Raw genomic sequence first — 14,230 nt, 5'->3', positions numbered from 1 at the left:
GGGCTGGCGGCAGCACCCCCGCTGGGGTCTCACCCGGGAGCAGAGGCGGAGAGCCACCTCCGTCCTGGAGCCGTGAGGAAAAGACCCCGTGAATCGCAGCCAGCGCTGCGGCGTCCCCCACAGGCGCCATTTTGTAGGCGCTCCCCCCCCCTCCCCCGGCCCTGCGGCTCCTCTAGGGGACCGTCCCCAGCCCGACGGGCCGGGTGTGCCCCCGGGGCGGGCTGTGGTGCGGGGGGCGGCGGGGTGACGGGGTCTGGCCCCGCCGGGTCCCCCCGCACAACCCCTCCGCTCCAGCAGGGGGCGAGAGCTGCCGTGACCGCCCCAGCGGCAGCCGCTCTCGGCGCCGCGACGCTTCCGGGCCGGGCCAAGGCCATGGCGACGGGCGCCAGGAAGGCAGTGTGAGCGGGCCGGGCCGGGCCGGGCCGGGCCGGGCGGCGGGGGGGGCGGCCGGGCGGGCTCGGGCCGGCCTGGGGGTGCTGTGGGGGTGTGCTGGTCAGGCAGCGTCGTCCTCTCCCCGCAGGTACCCGCTGTTCCAGCTGGGCGGGCCGCAGCTGCGGATCTTCCGGCCCAACTTCTACATGCTGGCGGTGCGGCCCGGCGTGCCGCAGCCGGAGGACACAGTCCAGTTCCGCGTCTCCATGGAGTGAGTGCGGGCACGGCAGGGCATAGCCCCCCACCCCACCCCCCCGGCCGCGGGTGGGCCCAGCGCCGCCCCGGGGGTGCAGAGGGGCCCCCGCCGCGCCCAGCCGGCGCCCCGGGCCGGGCGCCACACGGCCGGCTCTGGCCGCCTCCCTCCGGGCTGCGGCTGGTCGGTCAGCGCAGGGTGGGAAGGGGAGGTGCCAGGTAGCGCGCTGCGGGCCGGGGGGAGCGCCTGCTGCATCAGGGAGACCTTCCGGAGGGCGGCCGGGGCGCTGGGTTAGTTACCAGCTTTGCCTGGCGCCGCTTGCTGGGGGTCGGTGAGGCGCAGCCCTCCCGGGGCGGGCTGGGGAAGAAGGGGGTGCGTACGAGGGGCGTCCGGGGGAACAAGGTGATGGCCAGGTATTTGTCAGGACTCTTTCAACCTGACTGGGCTGGTTGCGCGCACTAAAGCCCACAAGGCTGGGACAGGTATTGAAAAGCATTGGAAATTGGTATTCAGAAGATTAGAAAGGATTCTTGGCTCAGACGCTGAGAAAGCCTACCCACGCTGTCCGAATACAGAATATACATGGGGTTTTGTCTGTTGGGGCTACAGAAGAAGACATGCCTATTCCAGAGTATCAACCAGTCTATAAATACTCTGGCTCTGTTTTGTTTTATGTCAGTATTTATACTCTTCCTTCTTTTTCTCCCCAAAATGTTTTTGCATTGCCTAGAATGACAAAAGTGGATATCAAGAATTACCTTGAAAAAATATACAATGTGCCGGTAGCTGCTGTGAGGACCAGGATACAGTACGGTAAGTGCAGTTGAGTAATGCACGGGAATGAGTACAGCAGTCCTGCGCAGCCAGAATAGACTTTCCTATCAAAAGATCCGTTAGATTTAAACAAACTTTGGCTCCAAGGGCTTGGCTAGTGACGTCTGTCAGCTTAGTTGTTTATTTGTCCCTTCAAATGAATGTGTACCACTTCATATTTGGATGCTTTGATTAGATTGAGACATAAGCTTAGTTTTAGAAAGAAAAATCTGAATTTGAAAAGCCTCATCGTCTTTACAGTTATCTGGTTTGTGCTGTATGCTTTTGTAGTTGGTACTGTTTCTCTTTGAGGACCGGTGGGTGTCTCATTTCAGAAGGAACTGCTTAATGTGTTATAGTGAAATTAGTAATTAAACTTGATTTCAACCAGAGCCTTTTTTTGTAAAAAAAAATATATGTGAATTGAGATTACCTGGCATGCACACAGAGGAGGTGTTGTGGTCTAACAGAAGGCAAAGTTTGTAGAGCAAAGGAAAATGTTCTATTAGACCAGTAGATAATGTCAGAAAAACATCTTGACAGATCTTCAGCTTTTCATCACCTGTTGTTGCCATACTTCTGCTGCAGGCTTGTATGCTTCTGCTCATGGTGTTTCTCCCCTGTGCCACCCCTACAAAAAAAGCCCCCACCAAACGCCAAAGAACCAACATAAAACCAACCCAAGGGAAAAAGAAAAAACATTCCTAGTTTAAGTTATGCTGAGCTCTGACTTGAAGCAGACAGGCCCATCTCTAATTGAAATAAGCTAAACTTACATAATGTCACCTTTACATATGAATGCTTCCTCTCCCAGAGCTTCTCTGACTGCACTTTGGAAAGTCAGGAATGTAATTTTCATGTTAGTTACTTTTCCAGTCACCTGGCAGGAGTGACTTGTTGGTTAGGACATATTTGATGGCTGGATTTTTCTTTTTTCATGCAGTGACTTTAGGAAAGTAATGGTTGATGTGTTTACAATGGTAAGGGTAGGGGTGATGTTAAAGGGATTGGGAAAAAAGAGCTGTAAGTGAAAAATGGAGAATGAAAGAAAAAGCTTCAAAATAAGGTTGTAAAACTCAGAACATATAAAAGAAGACAGAAAGGTAATCTATAATATGCTTCTATGAAAAACAGAATTAAATAGTCTTAAATACCAAACACATGCAGTTCCAAACAGCACTGAAAAATATTTATGCTTCTCCTTAGAACCATTTTGTCCCCCACTGCTAATGGAAGTGATGGTACAATGCATATATTCAGGGATAAAAAGAGGAAAGGGGTTTAGAATGTCTAACAGATTGAGAGCTTTAATGTCTGCCTAACATGAAGGGAATAAATTGAACTTCCCACTCGGTTGTGACCAGCATACTTGCAGAACGTTGAGATGCTTTGGTTTGTTTGGATGTGGAGTGTAATTTCCTGGTGTATAAACTGTAGATCCAGCTCGTTAGCTGGGTAGTAAAAATTTACAAGTTTGAAGCTGTTTAGTAGTTGTTTCCTCCATGTCTTCCTAAGACTGATGTTGGGGGCCAGGAGTGATAAAACTGTCCTCCCTACTGAGAAGACTTATCTCCATGCTTCCTTGCAAACTTTGTGTGTGATGTGAAGGCACAATGGCTGTCAGCAGCCTGAGTCCGGTGGTGCCTAGGTTCCCTACATGTAGATGAGGATAGTAGTGTCAGCCAGTTTCAGTACACTTCGGTAATTGTGATGCTGTGCTGGTAACTGAAGAAACGAGTATTCCTCTTAGCAATAAACCAGAACTAGTGAAGTCCCAGCTTCAGCTTGGCCTTGCTTTGGGAAACTTGGAAGTCTTGGGAAGTAAAAAGCGGGATGCTCTTCACTTCTGCAGGCGCTAACAACAAGAGGAATCACAAGAATCATAGAGTGAAGAAGCCGGATTACAAGGTTGCCTACGTACAGCTGGTGAGTTAACATGGATGCTTGTGGGGAAAGAGGAAGGGACTGTTAACCAGTCAAAGCTACAAGTATCGTTCAGTGAATTGTCAAAGCGGCTGAATGTTTCTGCCAGTCCTCTTAACAATGACAGTACGTTCCAGAATGTATAAAGAGACTTAAATGACTTAAGTCTAAAAATCAAATTCAAACAGATGTTTAGTTTTCAACTCCAGTATTGGTTTGAGGTCTGTATATAAGTTATGGTCTGATGTCATATGGTGCTCCTTTGCCAGTGAGTTTCGTGCTGACCTTGTACTGTCTGTGCTGGAAGGTTCACGACTTGTGTGGTTGATTGCTGAAATGTCCAGTAAGTGAAAGAATGTATTGTAGGGGTAGGGAACTTCTTATTAAAGCTTTTTGGATTTCAGAGAAGACTTAAGGCATATTCCCTGGAGAGGTTTTAGTCATGTCTAACAAGCGTGCTTTGTGGCTAAAGTGGGTTCTGAAATGCATGTTGGTTGCCCAGTGGAAAAGGACCTTCATGTTCTTAGGAGTTCCTTTCATAACAGGAGCATATTACAGTTTAGACTTCTCTTGGGTTTACCTGTCTCTATGTAAAAAAGAAATGCAACCGGTGACAGAAAACCCCTTCATATACCAAAATTACATTAAAGGGATGCTATTTATGGTTGTAAAACCATAAGCTCAAAATTGCTGTTGGCATAACAACCTCAGTGTTACTCCATCCTGGGACAAGGATTCAGTGTGGGGGGAACACTGTATGATCTTAAAGACTGCGTAAGACTTCATGTAGACTTGGGGTACAACTAAAGAGTCATAGACAATGGGAAATCTGATGGTTTTTTGAATTTTTCAAAGGTTAAGCGTGCTTAGAAGTTTTTCTCTTAAGCCCCTTCTGGCAAGGGGATGGAAGCAAAAGTGAGGGCAGCATGTTTTTCTAGACAGACCTTATCTCTAAAAGAACAGTATAAAGTACAACGTTAACAGAGAGAATTGTATTTAGATGAGGACTGGCCTTGTTTTACTATGCTGAAGTGAAAGGCAACCTCATCTTCGTGAGGATTTTGCATTACAATGGCTAAAAAAGACATTCCTTTTTCAAGGAAGAGCCTCTGCCTTGGTGGGCAAATTCTCCCTTCTGGATTGTCAGTGCTAGGTTTTTGTCTGTGAGAAAGCAGGTGTGAACGCATTGGCAGCTGAGGAATTGAATGCCAGGAATGAAGTTGTGCCTTACAAGTTGCTTTCTCTGTGTGCTTTTCCTTAGTAGGTAATTGCAGGCTCTTTTCCATTGTCATGGCCTCTTGGTAGTGGCTTTGCTTTTAGAAACTCGTTTCCCAAGATTGAAGCAGATACAGATCTTTAGCAAACTGTGGTCAGTTCTTGAATTTTGTTTCACTGTATTTAATGCAGTCTTGTTTCTTTTGTCTGCTGAGTTGAGGTACAACCCGTAGATACTCGGGGGAAGGAATGGGAAGCAAAATGCTGCTGCTCTGTGGAGCAAGCCACTCATTTAAGGCAGTGTCTTTGTGCATTTATTTCACATCAAATCTCTGAACCTAGAATAGTTGCCGTTACCTTAAGGGTAGCTTTGTGCTGGACTGGAGGATCACCCAAAGCTGGCTTGGTACTGGAGGCAGTTGCAGAGCAGTAACTGGTCATTCCTCCAGCCTCTCATTTTGTCTGCTGGGCGATGCACAGAGCCCTGTGGCAGTGTGGCTGAGGGCTCCTCTTGGTACGTGAGGCAGCAAGTGGCCCTTAGTGCACTGTGGTGTACTGTAGTATCATCGTAAGTTTTTAAAGAATGCCATGTTTTCAGTCTGTCCCGTAAGCGACATCGAGGGACCACCTTTTGGTGTTGTATCTCACCTCAAATGAGGGAATTCTGACCATTTACTAAACTCTTGTCAGTGAAGCTTAGTCTGTGCATTTTCCTCTCACCTCATTCCTGGTCTCTTTGCTCTCTTTTTTTTTTCTCGTTGTTGGTGGTGTCTGTGCAGTCCTTTCACATTTTTGTTTTTCTGTCCTTTTTTTTTTCCTTTCTCTTTTTCCTTTTGTTCTTTACTTTTCATCGCCAGCTCTGATGTCTCAGACAATGAGCTCCCAGTTCTGTGTTCGCACCAGCTTTAAACAGTGGGTGAGGCCAGAAACCCCATGTCATTTCTGAAACTGAAGGTTTTGCCTTAATTCTCATTCATGGTGTGATTCAGGCCGTAACAGACCCCATGCAATCCATTGTTAATATCTGCCTAATTTAGGAAAGTCTTTGGTAACCACTGTAAAATCCTTATTTTTATGAGAGTTAGTTTGCCTCTGTCGTGAATCAGAGTAGCTGGGCTTTCCCACCATGTTTACCAGCTGTATTTTCTCTCATTAATCGAGTTTCAAGTTAAAACTGCTTATGACTGGAAAAAGAAGGATGTGTTTTTGGAAGGTCTTGGGTTGATCTGTCTGTTGCCCTCTAGGTGGAAGTATTGCTCTTTCCAGTGTGACTGAGCAGCAGCTGCGGTGTGGTTTACCTGAATGAAATTGAGCATATTCTCATGACCAGTTACACTTCCCTGCTTCATGAAACATCACCTTATGTGTCCCAGCGCAACGCACATATCCATTAGCGTACTGCAAGTGTCTCAAAGGTGGAAGGTGTATGAAGTCATAGTCAGCATACCCTTAGGTGTCAGATTAGTGCCCCAGCTGTTCCACATGTAAGAATTGTTGTCCTTTCTTTTCCAAATACTATTTCTTGGAGATTCAGAGCTGTTTACTTTATTCTCAGGCGGTAACTGGACAAATACATGATCTGTCCAAGCATAATATTTTCACACTAAAAAAATACCTCAAATCATAGAAGGCTGTGGATCAACAATATCTTGCCATTCTGGAGCCTGCCTGCCTTTTTTTCCCCTTTTGGAATGTGGTGAGAAAGGTTTAAGTTAGAGACTTACAGTCCTGGGTATCAAATGCTACTTTTTTAAAATAACACTTTATTTTCTTATTTAAAAACAAAGGTATATATCTTTGCAGTGTAGATAAAATGAATGTGATACAGCAACCTTTCTCCTTACTCCAGTACAGTTATAATTATCCTAATGTTATTACAAAAAAAAAAAAAAAAAAAAAGAAAGAAAAAGAAGAAAAGAAATCCAGTGAGAAACTTTTACAGTTGCATCAACATCAGGGAAATTAAAAAAAAACAACAGCATCCCCTCCTCCTCCTTCAGGGTTCTCACTGGTTTAGCTCAACAGGTGTTAGCACCCGTGGGAGCACAACTGTAGACAAGCCTCTGGAATCCAGACCTATTTTTAATTAAACCTGTTTTGAGAAATCTAATGGAGATGGCTGTAAAAAGGAGTCTGACCTTGTCAACATTAGGACTAACACCTATTTAGCTGCATGAATGATGGCACCGGTGGGAACATTTTTGCAAATGCTTTCTCCTCAAACCCTCTTTAGAGTGTCCAGTACGTTCATAGTAATTAACCCATTTGCACATCAGATGGGACAGCAGTTTTCTTTGGACATGTAGTGAGTTCAGAGGAAACGCGGATGCTCTGTACCCTGTGTCATTCCTGTGTGGATTTCCAAAGCTGCTTTCTGTGCCGTTTCACTATACGTTTCAACATCAGATGTTACCACTGCAATAGTAAAACTGTTGAAATTCACTGGATTATTAAACTTAGCTGCATTTGCTGCTACTGCTGGACTGAATCCTGTGCTGTTGGGAGTCCAACATTTTTCAGTTAATGATACTATAAGCATCACTTTTCTCCTAATTCTGAAGGACAGTAGTAAGTGCTTCAGTTATCTAAATAATCAGAAGATGTCACGGTTGTTTACGTGATCAGTATTTGCTGCTTCATTTCTACACAGTAATATCTGTCCTGACCTTCCATTCCTAAACTTTTCAAGGGACGCAAAGGTCAGAGAAGTGTAAGTGAGTTTGTGCCAGATAATCCTTCCAGCAATTTTCTGACATGAGGCTCAGCAGTAGAAAGGCTAACACTTCATTTCATAGGCCTAATTATGGTCACTTAACCTCTCATTAAAATGAATGGAAGCAATTTGTACCGCTTGATGTGATAACTCCTTCTACAGACTCAGAGAGCAAGGTATGTTATTGCCCTTTGTAACACAAAGGCTTGAAATCTAAGAGGAAAGTACGGGTTTGATGCTTAGGTCATTTTTTTCTCTTGAAGGATGTTAGCATTTAACAAATGAATCCTCATAAGGCCTTGCATATAAATCAGTTTTACATTTGGGTAATGCTGAAGCGAGGATTAGAGTTGTGCAAGGAGCAGAAGTTTAATGGCTCATTTCTGTCATCTAAACGCCGGACCACACACCTCACTTTGTCCATAACCTTAGTATTTGTAGGAAGAAGGCAGGTCTCTCAGAATAGCAATGTGTAAAATCATCATGTTGCCTTTACTTTTTAGGTGTTTCAATACCGCCCCTCTGAGTTGCCTTATTTGTGGTTTTTTTTTCTTCTTTTTTTTTTAACATTGTAAGTACTCACTTAGATATAAGAGCATGTGGTGGTAGAGCTGCTCCTGACAAATTTCAGAGTATCAGTGTATCACCTCACACTTGTGGAAAAGTTCTTTTGCTGGCAGTGCAGCATCCAGTTCCAAGACAGACTAAATTATCCAAGCAAAATTATTTTTCTGCCAGTGTCTGTCTTTTTTAGAGGATTTTCTTCTTTAACATGGCTATGTCAGGTAGGAATGTGTTCTTATTTTCTCCCTCTTTCTCTATACTTCTGACTAAGGTAATTGTGCTGGCAGAAGTCCTAAAGGAGAACCAAACCCTAACATTCTTAGAGCTTATTTCAGCTTACATGCATTTCAATAATTCAGTTATTAAAAGGATGGCCTTGCTTAAATGGCTTGCAAAAGATAAAACAGTGAACAAATGTAAAGTCTATGAATAAGGCAAAATTTTGCTTTCTGGTGAATATGCCCATTTCATGTTCTAGCAGTTTGCAAACCAGATAAAACCCTGATGAACTTGGTAGAAATTTAGTTGTTTGGTTTATTTCCATTAGGATTTCATTCCGAGGGCGCATTTATCATATGGTTGTCAACTGGTTGCTGTATAGAAGGGAAAACTTTTACAAAGAGGAAATGTAAGAAAAAGCAGCACTGCATAAAGGAGTGACGATCACCCCATTCCTTTGTTAGGCATTTGTTTAAGAAGGTGGCTTATGAGCTTGAACCTCAGTAGTGTCTGGCATCGAGGGGAAGATGCACTGAATGTAAATATGCCTGGACAGTCTCAAAATCCTTTATGTAAGTTGATGCCTTTTGGTATTTCTGAAATTTTGAAATACCCAAGATACAGGCGTCTTCTGAAAACTAGCTACTGAGCATGCACAACAGCTATTTTTCATACAGCTTTCATCGCTCCAGAGTCTTACAGTGCAGTATTACTGCATAGTATTGTTACTTAAGATTTATCAACCTTCAGTTCTCAGGGTGTAATGTCTTGGCTGTTTCAAATTGTGTCTGGCTGCCAGCCAAAATCAGAATTTCTTCACAAAACAAGAGCTGGAAAGAGCCAACTTGTCTCTGCTGATTTTGATTTATTAAAAGACTCGAGATACAGATTGACATTTTCAGCTCAATATTTGACTTTCACCAGCCTTGAAATGGGAACTGTGAGCACTTTGATAAAGAGCTGAAAGGTTTGTCTGGTTTTGTTACAGCCTCTGTGCGTATCTTTTTCTTTTTTTTTTTGTTGTTTTTTTGTTTTTTCTCCCCTCTTTTTGAAATAATAACTGTTTTGCAATGCTTAGTGAATTACCATGGATGTTGTTAGTATGCTTTAGGGACAGCTTTCCTTCATTCTCCAATAAGGGAAGTACATTGGTCCTGGAAGCATACCAGAATGGAAGTGCTGCATAACAAGAACAGTCCCTTACTACACTGTTACCAATATAAATAGTTCTCAAGTTTTCAGTGTAGGTGGTATGCCTACCATGTTAGCCTGAATTGTTTTTTGACTTGTTTAGCTAAAATGGCTTCCTCTCCAGGGCAGACAAGTCCTTAGAATTGGCCCCATCTGTTCAATAGGTACCACAGGGCTGCGTGACCCGCTCACAGTGCAGTTAAAACACAGTATTTTTTTCGTCATATAAACAAATTCTTCTCCAAATGATTCAGTGTGCTAAAATCTTGGGCTGCGCTTGGCCTCGAGGGTGCTTGCTGCTGATCCTACGACAGGAAGAGTTGCAGTAGGCTATGGCTTTGGGACTGCTCAAGGGCGTTGATAAGGCCGGTTTCTCTGCCTTGAAGTGGAACTGTGCTTTAATTGTCATAGGACAGCTACTGTAAGTATACCTGTTGGTGATTCAAAGGCACAAAAGAGTTGAAATCCCAGAGTGTACGGTGTTGAAGGGTGAACCTCGATTTGTTCTAGTTGATCTTTTCCAGGCTAGAATCAAGGAAAGAGCAATGTACACAGCAGCTCCCTTGTTTTTGTAGTATGGTCAGGCTCTTAGGAAACCCCCAAGAAGTATGCACTACAAAAACAACCGGAGCATTGCTGGGTATGAGTTGATATTTCCTAGATTCCAGTCTGGATAAGCTCAACTGGGATAAGTCATGTTTTTTCTTTCCAGAGTGTATGCTTGAGGTTTAAATTCTTTCACACCTGTAAATTACCAGGTTGAGTGTATACGACTGAATGAAACATAGCACACATTCAGCTGGGTCAGGGACATGGTGATGGTTTTTTTTTTTTGATTTAATTATGTCACATTTCTGATCCCAAAATGTGGTATAGGTAGCCATGTTGTGGAACACTCCTTTCATGACCTTTGTGGAACCGTTTCATAACTGGGCCTCTTGTTTGATTGTATTTGTTGCACAAATGTAAAGAATGGCTGATCTGAAAAAAAACCCACAACCCCAACATCTGAACACCGAAACCGTTTTCCATCTGAAGTAATTCAGTGCTTTTGCTGAGATGTCTTTATGCAGTACTCTGCCAAAGAAATTAATGTATGGTAATGTTTGTAAATATTTTGGAGAGTAATTTTAGAACTATCAGATATGAATTTTATTACGCAAATTCCCTTACAAAATGGAAGGACTAATATTGCTGAGTTTAATGAAGTTGTGCTTAGTGCAAACACCACTAGAAAGTAAATAGGTAATGCTAATGGGATAGCACGTTTCCACAGAATACTCCTTTCCTGCTGTTAGATAAAAACCAGAGAGCAAGCAAATGTTTATTTTCCAAGTGAGAGGCGTAGATCTGATGATGATGTTTCACTAAGATGACTTGTCTGTTAGGCAGAATGACTGATGTAGATGTAATCACTTTAATCTCATTAGTGATGTATTAGACAGATTGTTCCCACCATAATTGTTTTACACTGTATTCTTTATTCCTGTTGATAAGAGACCTCTGGTATCTGTTACTCTGTGTTCCAACTTTACACCCTACAATAACAGCTTCTTGGACTGTTCTCTCTTATCCTTAGCAGAGATCTAAGCAACTATAACCACTACTCATATCCTGAGTGTTAACATAATGAATGCTGCTCCGCTATGTATTTCCCCAGTGGTGGTACTTTAACAAAATCACTTGATCACTTATTTTGCTCATCTTGCTTTTACTGTGTGACTCGTCCAACATCTCTGAGGTGGTTCAAAGTCTTTGAAGAGGTGTCCTTCTCCTGACCGTTCATCTGTAAAAAAAAAAAAAATAATAACAAAACCAACCAACCTTGTCAGTGTCTTATTAATTAGTGTGCAAAAAAGAGAGGCTGAAAGTTGGCTTTGGGGTGGGAGGGATATATGTGTATCTTTGGGAGAGGGGTGGAAAGAGATCTTCTGAGGTTAAGAGGTACCATTTTGCACTGGCTGAAACTTCAGGGTGGTCTTTCGTTGTAAGTATATGCATCATAGCTACTGCAGAAGGGCTGGAATGTTTCTCTGACCATTTGTTTTCTCTTTAGGGCCGAGGACAAACCTTTCAGTTTCCCAACCTATTTCCAGAGAAAGAACAAGACACAGAAACTCGCTCTCTTGAAGACCTCAAGGATAAATATATGGAGAGAGAGGAGCAGAGGCAGAAAGGTGACCCCAGACGAGGTGGAGTCCCTGACTGGTTTGGACTTTGATGCAACAAGCCAGCTGCCTTTCTTTAGGCTCAGAGGGATTTTGATCAGCAGAACTTGCACTCTTCCCTTCTTGTAATGACTGAACGTTTATTCTTGAGCAGCCCTTGCTAGCGTGTCTTTTTCCTGGCTGTTTGTGCTCGGCAACAACAAAATGGCCCTAAAGAAATAAAAAGGTAAAACAAATCTGACTGCATCAGGTCTTTCCTATGAACTTGTGGGCAATTTCTAAAATGTGGAATTGCTTGTGTTGACTGTGAGAGTGGCATTGTGCTTACCTTCTTCCTGCTTCTGCGGGTTGTTTTGTGTAGAACTAGGAGGTATTTCATTTCCCAGGATAAGTGTAGTTTGCATCAAATAGAATGTATAAATGTCAAGATAGGTCAGTCGAAAGTGGACTTGAAAGTGTAGCTAATTGGTTTATAGGCTCAGGACATAGGGTTCCCTTACTGTCAGTTACTGTGTCCTACTATCCTGTGCGTTGCCTTCCTTGCAGGTGGCCCCTCCTTTCACGGAGACATGCATGTGGTCGGATTGCACGCCTTTAACGGTTGTGTGGCATTTTGGAGTCGGGGTTTATAGGACAGACTTGTGACCGGGCACACGAGCGTTTGATCCCCAGAAGCATCAAGGAGCAGACAGAGGTGGTGCGCAGTCTCTGCTTGCTGTTGTGCGACACAGGTAGTTGCCTTCTGCGGCCAGCCTGCCCTAGGAATGTTTACTGGCAGGGCTGTGCTAGTATTCCTTCCCCTGCTCGCAGGTACCTTGCAGTGCTGGCAAGAGTCCTGTGTGGACACAGTTGTATTGGCGTAGAAACACTTCTGCCAGTGTAGGCTGTTTTGTGCTCAGGACTAATAAAAAGAGTCTTTTTACTTTTTCTGGTGCAGCTCCCTCTGCTTCCAAGTTGCTGATGCCAGGGCAGTGGTAGAACTTTTCTAGGCCTTCCGAGCTGCCACGTTCAGGTTTTTCATTTCTTGGCTCTGTGGCTGTTCCTCTGTGCTCTGATGAGGATATTTCCTCTTTTCCTTTGTCAAGTAATGTGCTCTGCTGTTGTGTCAGAAATGGCAGGAGAAAAGGAGGGCTAGGAAGCACTTCATCACAGATAGAGAAGGATGTGCTTCTTCAGGCTGTTGGCTACAACACCAGCACATGCAGGGTTTAACGTACAGCTAGTGTTTCCCCAGCTTTTGATTTCTGCCACTTGGAGCAACTGGCAGGGTAGTGAATGAGCCCATGCCTCGAACACTTCTACTGGAGTGCTCTCCTTTATTGTTCTGTGTCTGAACTTCTTGTTTGGATAGCTAGCAAGATGTTTACAGGGAAACAGCTGTTCCCCAGAGAGGCAGTCCAAGTAGGGTTTTACGCACCCCCTTCTGTTCATTAGTTACCTCTTTCCCCCTGCTACTTTTCTTCTGCACGACAGTCCATCTCCTTCTGTGGTTTATTGCTTACAACCCCAGTGACTCTCCCACACCCTTCTTTGTCCAGTTTCCAAGGGGGATCGTGCGTGATCTAAGTTAGCTGGTGCTTAAACAGAGAGATGCTCTCAGAGAGGAGGGAGATAAGGGAGGATTTGCGACTCCCAGCCTGCCAGAAGAGTTAGAATAGTAGATGTGGAAAAATACCGACTTAACTGAAAACAGTTCATACGTCTGGCATATCTGCGAAGCCAACACTTCCAGAGTTTTGTAGTGACATGCGAAACTCCAGGTTAAATCAGGAGCTGGCCTGCAGTTTAAAAGCAGGATGACTGAATTTATCTAGGCATGGGGTCGCTCCTCTGCTGTACACAGCCTCCCCCTCCCTCCTTTTTTAAGTGTATTTTTTTAAAGGGGCTGTTTCTCAAACTTGGCTCATTGTGGAGCTGGTCCATATTGGGGCTGGAGCTTTGTTCCTACACTATAATATTACAGAGTTTGCTACTTTTTCTTCACTTTCCTTTGTGGTCACCTCCAGTATAGGTAACTCCATCTTCTTCACCATGGTGAAGGTAAAATGAAAAGAATTCATCTAGTGCTGCCATACATCTTCCTAACTGGTTGGTCAGCCTTGAGTAAGCAAACAGTCAGGTATGTGATAGTTCTGGATAAATGAGGCTGTATTCCATGTGTTATGCGTAAGAGTGAGAGAGAGATTAACCGTCAGCCTCTCTGCCTTCCCTGTTGCAGAGTGGTAACAGGAGAGGTTAAGAGTCACCAGCTTCTGTACTGGCATTGAGAACCCAAGGAGGAGTTCATTTGCAGTCCCAAATAAGCTCTAGGCTAAATGAGTAGCAAAAGCCCCTGGCTAGGTCTACCATGCTTTGGTACTCTGTGATTTCTCCATGGGTGATTAATTTATAGCTTATGTTCAAAACAGGTTTCTGTCTGGAGTGGCACAAAAGGGAAGAAATAGATGACTATACCTGTATCTATATGAAATTGCTGCAACCACATTCTGGCAGATACTCAAGTTGCTAATGAGAGCAATGTTACCAGCTACCTCTAAAATAGTATTCCTGTAAAACTAAGGTAAGATGAAAAAAAAAAAAGCCCCTGACCCACCGTTACTTTGTTTTAATGCTCCTGATTGCCCTGGAAGTGGGATTAAAAAGATATTGAGTCTTCTTCAGTCTCTTGTTGGTCAGCGTTTCTGAGGAAGTGCCAGTGTTTAATATAATCTCGTGCTTCACAAATCCCATCCCCCAAACTGTACATGTAGGCTAGAAGGTAAGAGAGGAAGATGATCCTTGAATATGAAGGCAGAGATT

At 43.9% G+C, this 14,230-nt stretch overlaps 1 protein-coding gene across 3 annotated transcripts; it reads left to right on the top strand.

Annotated features, from left to right (window-relative positions):
* The first annotated feature begins 246 nt into the window (after nt 1-246).
* On the top strand, nt 247-13,457 carry MRPL23 (mitochondrial ribosomal protein L23). 3 transcript variants are annotated; one of them, XR_008748731.1, is made up of 6 exons: nt 247-398; nt 521-643; nt 1,356-1,438; nt 3,291-3,364; nt 11,320-11,657; nt 13,443-13,457. XR_008748731.1 is itself a non-coding variant. In XM_055813620.1 (5 exons), exons 1-5 carry the CDS (start codon nt 373-375, stop codon nt 11,482-11,484), a joined length of 471 nt encoding a protein of 156 aa, XP_055669595.1. In that variant the 5' UTR covers nt 247-372; the 3' UTR covers nt 11,485-11,663. The 3 variants fall into 3 exon arrangements, 1 of the variants encoding a protein (XP_055669595.1); XR_008748732.1 differs by lacking the exon at nt 13,443-13,457 and adding an exon at nt 11,978-11,992; XM_055813620.1 differs by lacking the exon at nt 13,443-13,457 and having other exon boundaries at nt 11,320-11,663.
* Nucleotides 13,458-14,230: the final 773 nt, after the last annotated feature.

Source organism: Falco peregrinus, chromosome 9, assembly GCF_023634155.1.
Source record: "Falco peregrinus isolate bFalPer1 chromosome 9, bFalPer1.pri, whole genome shotgun sequence".
Lineage (NCBI taxonomy): Eukaryota > Metazoa > Chordata > Aves > Falconiformes > Falconidae > Falco > Falco peregrinus.
This window is presented reverse-complemented; position numbering and strand designations above follow the sequence as displayed.